At 43.1% G+C, this 8259-nt stretch overlaps 1 protein-coding gene across 1 annotated transcript; it reads right to left on the bottom strand.

The window, feature by feature from the left end:
* Positions 1-676: 676 nt before the first annotated feature.
* LOC112214536 (plasminogen activator inhibitor 1) lies at positions 677-7832 on the bottom strand. The gene is made up of 8 exons (XM_024373349.2): positions 7667-7832; positions 5915-6153; positions 3692-3916; positions 3236-3430; positions 2576-2875; positions 2150-2236; positions 1812-1895; positions 677-1532 (listed from the first exon to the last, which is right to left on the bottom strand). Exons 2-8 carry the CDS (start codon positions 6150-6152, stop codon positions 1495-1497), a joined length of 1167 nt encoding a protein of 388 aa, XP_024229117.1. The 5' UTR covers position 6153; positions 7667-7832; the 3' UTR covers positions 677-1494.
* Between the last annotated feature and the right edge of the window lie 427 nt (positions 7833-8259).

Here is an 8259-nt window from a genome sequence, read left to right on the forward strand (position 1 = left end):
CCCCTCCTCAGTGAACATGCGCATTGCGCATTTTGAGGCAACCGGTCAAGTCAGTTTCGTAACCAAGCCAACCGAGGCGAACTCGCTAGATCTACTAGGTCTATTTCAAACAATTTCATAACTAAAACTAAACATGTATGTAGCCACAACGCTGTTTCGTTTGAGTTTAGGAGTTGATTATATTACATTTGAAATCTGATTCGTGGTGCTCTAAGATTCTTGGAGGATGGGGGGTGGGGTGGGGGGGCATGTGTCTCTCGTATCAGTACAGTATGTTCGGATGTTGTTGCCATGACAAGACGGTCGATGTGGTTTCCATGGAAACTGAGTTCTTACGAGGTGATGGCCAAAAAGTGTGCGTTCAGTCAGCAATAGATAGAGATTTTAGAGATTTCTACACAATTTAGCATGCCAGTTTTATCATAGGCTCTACAAATAATTGCTTGAAATATTACATTTAAGCCTACTCTGTTGCCTAAAGTGACTGCAACCACAACAGGTAGGTTACAGACAGCTTATGTCACCTAGTGGGGCATATTTTATTGTATATTTATCTGAATTAAAACCTATATTTCTGGATCCAACTAGTCCAACCACTAAATTATTGTTTTTCTAAGTCACTATTCATGTTATGAACACCAGAGGTCAAAACTAATAAATTGTAGTCCACAACATGTAAGGTTTTTAAAAAGGTTTTCATTTTAATAAATATATAAATACTGCAAAAATAAGACTTGTCGGAACAAACAGAGCATTACAGACAATAAAATTCAACAGCAAAATAAAAATATTTCTTACCCATTCAATAATTTTCCCTTCATATCAGTATCAGGCATTAACAACCATACCCATTGCTCACAAAAAAAAAAAAACATATCCCATCAGCGCAAATAATAGATATATAAACTTTCACTTATCAAAATATATGCATTTTGCCAATTTGGTAATATACAGATTAAGGATCATTTAAGTTACAGTTATTGTCCAGGTCATAGATTTAACTATGGTCAGTTTCAGTAGCAAGTTGATTGACAGGTGTCCCTGTCAATGGAACGAAAGGAATGTTCATGGTTGTTGTATATCAGCACAGATAATCCATGATATTGAACAGATACTCAAGTCAATCTCTTCAAAAATGGAAGGCAGTCGGGAGGAGGCAAGATCAGGTGGGACCATTCTAGCTAGCCAATGGGAGGGCAGATATGCGTGTGAAAAACAGTCACAACTCCGATATAAAGTGTTTTTTCTCAAAGTTGCCGGGATGTCATCTGTCATATTTATATCAATACACTCGTAACAACCTAAGCATCAAGAAACATGTATTAGATAAAATAAGCCACATGTAGAAGATAAGCCATTCATTTTTTTTGTTCACCAAATTTGACACTCTCATTGACCTCCATACAAAAACTCCTCGCTGGAGAAGACAGATTTTGGGCCGTTATTCCTCTCGCTTCGCTTCTTCCTCTCTGGTGTATTGGTCTGTTAGTGTTGCTAGGGTTGGTTGACTTGACCCATGAACAGTACAGCACCTGGGAGGGGAAAACAAACATATTTTATATTAGAGGACGAACAAGGTAGGAAGTATGTCAAAGTGTCTGAGGGACAAAGAGAATTCCATACAAGATCATACAGTATATGCAGGGATAAAATAGCAGGACTTCCCCTGAACCTACTTGAAAGTGTATGCACTTATATAAAAAGGACACAGCTAGCTAGACTTGTGGTGATTTGAGACATTGGATAACCAAGGCTAACATTATGTAGTTTTTAACATAGATGGTGGTGTAGGCACATTAGAGGAAACTCACCTGTGGACTTGTGTTGGATGAGGAAAAGGAAGGGCCTGTCCAGGGTGATCTCCTCTATAGCCATACGAGAGAACATAATGGCAGCTGTAAGGGGCAAAGAGAGGAGACAATACAGTCAAAGCACAACTCTGTACAGTAACATCACTTTAACATCAATTAATTATTGTTATGTACATCCGTATAACAAGCACTGTCAAAACACAACTCTGTAGCCTATGCTATCATCAATTCATCATAAATGTATTGTCTTTATGTACATCTGTATAAAAGACAAGTCAAAACACTTCTTTATACTATTGGTTAAATCATCAGGAATAAGTATTGGTCTTGTAATGTACCTGTGGCAGATGATCCCTTGGTTCCCTTCTCGTTCACCTCAATCTTGACTTTCTGCAGAACCTTGGACACACACAGCCTTTCCTCAGCTGGCAGAGAAATAAAGAGAGGGAGTTTAAATTAGCTGTCTAAAAAGAATGAGAAGCATGCAGTATTCTGTATTTGCTAAACACACAAACTGATCATACCAAGTCTGTCACTTTCCAATGTCCACACTTTCATACCACAGAATGTATGCCCAATACATTCCTTCATTCTAAAGTGAAATGCTAGTAGTGTGGATATTGCAACAGAGCCAATCCTATCCCCTACATAGTGCCCTACATTTGACCAGAGGCCTGGGCCCTGGTCAAAGGTAGTGCACTAAATAAAGAATAGGGTGCCACTTCAGACACCAGTTCCTAAGTGATGAATGGTAGGGTACTCACTGGTGATGCGAGTGAAGTCTGCTTTGGCCAGGTTGAACATGTCCCCCAACCCCATGCTGGTCAGTGTAGACTTCAGATCCACCTCAGTGTCCAGGGTAAACTTGGGCAGAGCCAGTTGACGCTTGACGCTCCTCAGCTCCTCTCTCCACTGTTGCAGGCGTCTGGTGGTCAGCTCGCTACTGAGCACGCTCACTGGCCTCTCGGACTCGAAGGGGGTGACCAGCAGCATGCTCAGGGATTCTCCCTCGTACGGAACCTCGATGACATCATAGTCCACACCATCGGGGGTCACGAACTCACCTGTAGAGGAGAAGAGAGGAGAGGTTGGATTAGTTTCAGTTTGATTGGTGGAGGTAGTACTTGTAGTCATGTCTGTTTTGGCTGCTGGCTGCTGGGCTGCGGCGGACTCGTTTGAATCACTTTTGAAGAATGCATGCCTTAAGGACCAAGTCCTAACTACATGTGTGTAAATAATATCGATGGAAGACACGAAAACTTGAGTTACATTTACAGATCACATGTTAGGATTCTGCCAAAATGAGGTATTCTAAGTTAACTTCTAAAGTATTTAAAAAGAAGAGAGGATGTACTCATGTCAAGGGGATGTAAAAATGTCTCATGGGAAAATTCTACACTTGAAAAACATCCTGAGGTACCCACCGTAGTTGAAGTGGTGTGTGAGCCTCATCATAGGTACGGGCACAGAGCTGCCATTGGCACAATGGAACAGCCTCTCCTCGGTCATCTTGGGGTCAAAGGGCACCTTCCATAACCCCTGGAAGTGCAGAGCGTTCAGTAGGACTATGCGAGTCTCGTCAGTCAGAGCACCGGACGACAGGAATGAAGGGATGGTACCTGGAGCAGAGAGAAGAGAGGAAAGAGAGTGTTTGGGGAGGTTTGTTTTGATTATAAATCTGTCTCATCCCACAAAGAATTAGATTTTCTGGAGAAAACAAGCAAGTTGTATCCTCTCTGTCTGTCACTGGTTGTGTTGTATGCATTGTTGTTGCTATAGCTACTACAACTTCATCGATTTTAACAAAGTGCACACTTGCAATATGTGGTGATGTGCATGACATTGAAGGTATGAGCCAATACTACACTACTGTATCTCACCTGCGGTGTGGTCAGAGACCCAGGCATTGATGAATTCCAGGGCCTGGTCTGGCCTGGAGAAGTCCAATTGGTGAGGGGAGACCTGGAAGGCTTTCACCAGCCCCCTCCTGAAGCCTTTCTCCAGAGCCATCTTCTTCTCTACCATGATGCCACTGGCCAGCTCCACTCCCTCCTCACTGGAGAGGTTCTGCTGTAGCAGACGCTGCTGACGTGACATCCCTCGCTCTGGAGGAGAGGAATCATTGATTTTAATTTATGATTAAAAGTACAAAAAGGCTGGAGAGGAAGAGCAGGAGGAGAAGTGGAATGGAAAGAATGAGAGAATGAATGAGTCACGATTGCATATAGAGATGGTGAGAAAGTGTGGATGTTGCTCGTCACCGGCTAGGATGGCTCTTTTTGTTTTGATTATGTCAGCCTGGAGTTATGTTATTGTCAAGGCCTCATTGTGTAGACAAAACCAAGTCTACCATCTGTCTCACTTTGCAAAACTCATTCAACTACCCTATGTAGTTGCATGAGATGACGCAGATGCTACACCAAAGGACTGTTTTGCTAGCACAGACTGGAATATGTTCCGGGATTCATCCAATGTCATTGAGGCGTATATGACCTCAGTCATCGGCTTCATCAATAAGTGCATCGACGACGTCGTCCCCACAGTGACCGTACGTACATATCCCAACCAGAAGCCATGGATTAAAGGCAACATCCACATTGAGATAAAGGCTAGAGCTGACAGTTTCAAGGAGCGGGACACTAATCCGGACACCTATAAGAAATCCCATTATGCCCTCAGACAAACCATCAAACAAGAAAAGCATCAATACAGGATTAAGATTGACTCCTACTACACCGGCTCTGACACTCGTCACCAACAGATCCACAGATGATGCAATCTCAATCGCACTCCACACTGCCCTTTCTCACCTGGACAAAAGGAACACCTATGTGAGAATGCTGTTAATCGACTACAGCTCAGTGTTCAACACCATAGTGCCTACGAAGCTCACCACTAAGCTAAGGACTCTGGGACTAAACACCGCCCTCTGCAACTGGATCCTGGACTTCCTGACAGGCCGCCCCCAGGTGGTAAGAGTAGGCAACAACATGTCTGCCACGCTGATCCTTAACACAGGGGCCCCTCAGGGGTGTGTACTTAGTCCCCTCCTGTATTCCCTGTTCATCCATGACTGTGTGGCCAAACACGACTCCAACACCATCATTAAGTTTACTGATGACACAACAGTGGTAGGCCTGATCACCAACAACGATAGGGAGGAGGTCAGAGAACTGGCAGTGTGGTGCCAGGACAACAACCTCTCCCTCAATGTGAGCAAGACAAAGGAGCTGATCGTGGACTACAGAAAAAGGCGGGCCGAACAGGCCCCCATTAACATTGATGGGGCTGTAGTGGAGCGGGTCGAGAGTTTCAAGTTCCTTGGTGTCCACATCACCAACGAACTATCATGGTCCAAACATATCAAGAAAGTCGTGAAGAGGGCACAACAAAACCTTTTCCCCCTCAGGAGACTGAAAAGATTTAGCATGATCCCCCAGAACCTCAAAAGGTTCTACAGCTGCACCATCGAGAGCATCCTGACTGGTTGCATCACCGCCTGGTATGGCAACTGCTCGGCATCTGACCGTAAGGCGCTACAGAGGGTAGTGTGAATGTCCCAGTACATCACTGCGGCCAAGCTGCTTGCCATCCAGGACCTATATAATAGGTGGTGTCAGAGGAAAGCCCATAAAATTGTCAGAGACTCCAGTCACCCAAGTGATAGACTGTTTTCTCTGCCAACACACGGCAAGCGGTACCAGAGTGCCATGTCTAGGACCAAAAGGCTCCTCAACAGCTTCTACCCCCAAGCCATTAGACTGCTGAACAATTCATAAAATTCACCACCGGACAATTTACATTGACCCCCTCCCCCCTCAACTAGCCTGTACCCCTGCACACTCATTCGGTACCAGTGCACCCTGTATATATCCTCGTTATTGTTATTCTTATTGTGTTACATTTTATTGTAAAATTTTATATAGCATACTTGGTAAATATTTTCTTCTTTTTGAACTGCACTGTTAGTTAAGGGCTTGTAAGTAAGCATTTCCACAGTAAAGTCTACACTTGTTGTTTTTGTCACGTGGCAAATTAAGTTTGATTTGATGTCATTATACATCACAGCTGTGGTAAGAGGCTACAAAACAGCCCACCCTTACCTTGTAGAGAGAAGCCCAATTTGGCGTTGAGTGTCTTCCGGGTGTTGCCCCCAGCGCCCAGCTGAGCCATGCCCAGGATGGTGGCCACGCCGTAGGGTGAGAAGGCCAAGTTAGAGCCCCTGGAGGTCTGGGCCACATGACAGAAGACCCGCATCCCAAAGTCTGTCTGTTTCTCCTGGAGGTTAGAGAGGGCCGCTCCAGAGAGGCTGAGGAGGAAGCACACGTACAGGCACAGCATCCTGGGGAGAGGAAGGAGGGATGAGTGGAATGGTAGACACCTCTAACAACATTATCTAATGGCAAAGCAGCCTGGGCAAAGGAGGAGGAGAGAGGGTTAAAGGAATCTAACAACATTGTATACAGGTAAAGCATTCTAGGGAGATGGGGAAGATTGAACAAGAATAAAGATAAAGAATCCTAGGAGAGAGGGAAGCGAGGAGAGAGAGATTTGTGAAATTATAGAGATTCAACAATATTCAAAAATCGGGAGAGGACAGGGGAGAAAGATGAGTCAAATGATAGAAGGATCAAAGAAAGACTGAACAAGAAGATGAAAGATGAAAAGATCCTTCAGATGCATTGCTGCGGTACATACAAGAGTGTTACTTGAGGGGTTACTTAAAACCATAGTTGTTAAAATCGTATGTTCTCTACAAATACACAGGTCCGTTTCGGTCTCAGTTGCATAAATTATTTGGCACAGTTTCTGCTTACTAGCCATTCTAATTTAGATTCATTTTAAAAAGCATTCCACAGTGTGTTTATAAATCTGTTTCTTGTTGGGCAACCTTCAAAGATATTTTCTATTCCACCGGACCAGTATAGACATCACAGACAGAGGTATGTAACCACACTTCTGGATGGAGGATAGTAAATCAAAATAGTTTATATGGTTATATTCACCAGGCAGCAAATGGAAGAAAACTGACTCAAACAGGGAGGTTCTATGCAGCAAATTGACCAATAAGAAACATCTTTGTTTTCTGTAGCAAAACATTTAGCTATGGTGTCTACTAATGAATATGACCCTGGTTCTCAATGGAAAACAAGTGACCCTGGCATTGGTTTACTGTGGTACAGACATGGGTGAGACAAAACAAGAGACAAGACCCAGGTGCCAACCTTGGACATGTTGGCGTAACACACACACACACACACACAGAGAGACAGAAAGAGATAGTGAGAGAGACAGACAGAAAGTGAGTGTGTGGGAGAGAAATAAAAACAGAATTGAACAAGTGTTTATTGGGGTGCAACTTTGCATGCTATTGTCATTTGTTGTTGTCCTATATTTGTTTTCATATATGTAAAAAAAAATATGCATCTTAATTTTTTCATCAGACTGTTTAATTGTATACTTGGACCATAATGCTTCATAATAAAACATATTTGAAACAGAATGGTTAATTTTGCCCTCAAGGCTTTTAGTGCAGCGGTGGTCATTTGAGTTCATACATCTTTAAACACACATTTCTGTTGTAGAATTTGAAAATATACAGTGTTATTTCCCCCAGAAGTTCAGGGTTCAAATATTGACTCATACAACATGTTGTCTGTATGCAACTTGCAGTGCAATTGTTACAACCTCTGAGTTTGTTTAGTGATGCACACAGACAATATTATGTATCCATTTGATGATTTGTTTCATAATAATAACAACAAATGGAAAACAAGACTAAGTTTGCCTTATGAGCATATTTCCAAGAACTTTAACATTTGCTCTAAAGAATATAATCATAAATGCACTCTTACCTTGAAGTTGAAGTGTTGAAAGATGTAGACGAACTTGATGAAGATTAGCTTGATGTAGCTCTTGAGTTGCTTGAGAGTTGCTGGAATAGTAATAGCTCAGTCTTTCAGTGTTTTCCCTGTGAGTTATTAGAGAAGCATCATTTGAGTGTGAGTGTGTGTGTAAGAGTTCTACTGCTTTATATAGCGTAGACTAGCGGCATGGCTCCCTAGGCCCCTCCCTCTTCCCTCTAGGCCCCATTCCAGTAGACATGTGCAGAGAGGAAGTTACTTGTGACTATGAGGTCGACATCCCTTACTGCCTAGACAGGCTTCTACTCCCTAGCGAGGCTGTTACACACACACACACACACACACACACACACACACACAAACACATGCTTTCGCTCTCTTTCTCACTCTGGCACACACACACTCACTTATGTCCTCTTTATCACTCTCTACCTCACACAGAGACTCAGGCACATTTTTCTCTTTGTTTCTTTTTGCACTTGGGGAGAGAGAGAGGGGGGGGTAGGTTCAGTCATGCTGTTTACTCAGGGGAGTTTGTAGCTCCCATTGTCTGGCAAAGGTCAGGTGGTTCCAATTCTACCTGT

The sequence above is a fragment of the Oncorhynchus tshawytscha genome, linkage group LG15 (assembly GCF_018296145.1).
Source record: "Oncorhynchus tshawytscha isolate Ot180627B linkage group LG15, Otsh_v2.0, whole genome shotgun sequence".
Classification (NCBI taxonomy): Eukaryota; Metazoa; Chordata; class Actinopteri; order Salmoniformes; family Salmonidae; genus Oncorhynchus; species Oncorhynchus tshawytscha.

Coding starts and splice junctions, on each gene's coding strand:
- LOC112214536 (XM_024373349.2), bottom strand. CDS start 6,152: ATGCTGTGCCTGTACGTGTGCTTCCTCCTCAGCCTCTCTGGAGCGGCC. Junction 2,237..2,575: donor AGACTTCACTCGCATCACCA/GTGAGTACCCTA, acceptor TTTCTCTGCCAG/CTGAGGAAAGGCTGTGTGTG. Junction 1,896..2,149: donor CAAGGGATCATCTGCCACAG/GTACATTACAAG, acceptor TGCCCCTTACAG/CTGCCATTATGTTCTCTCGT.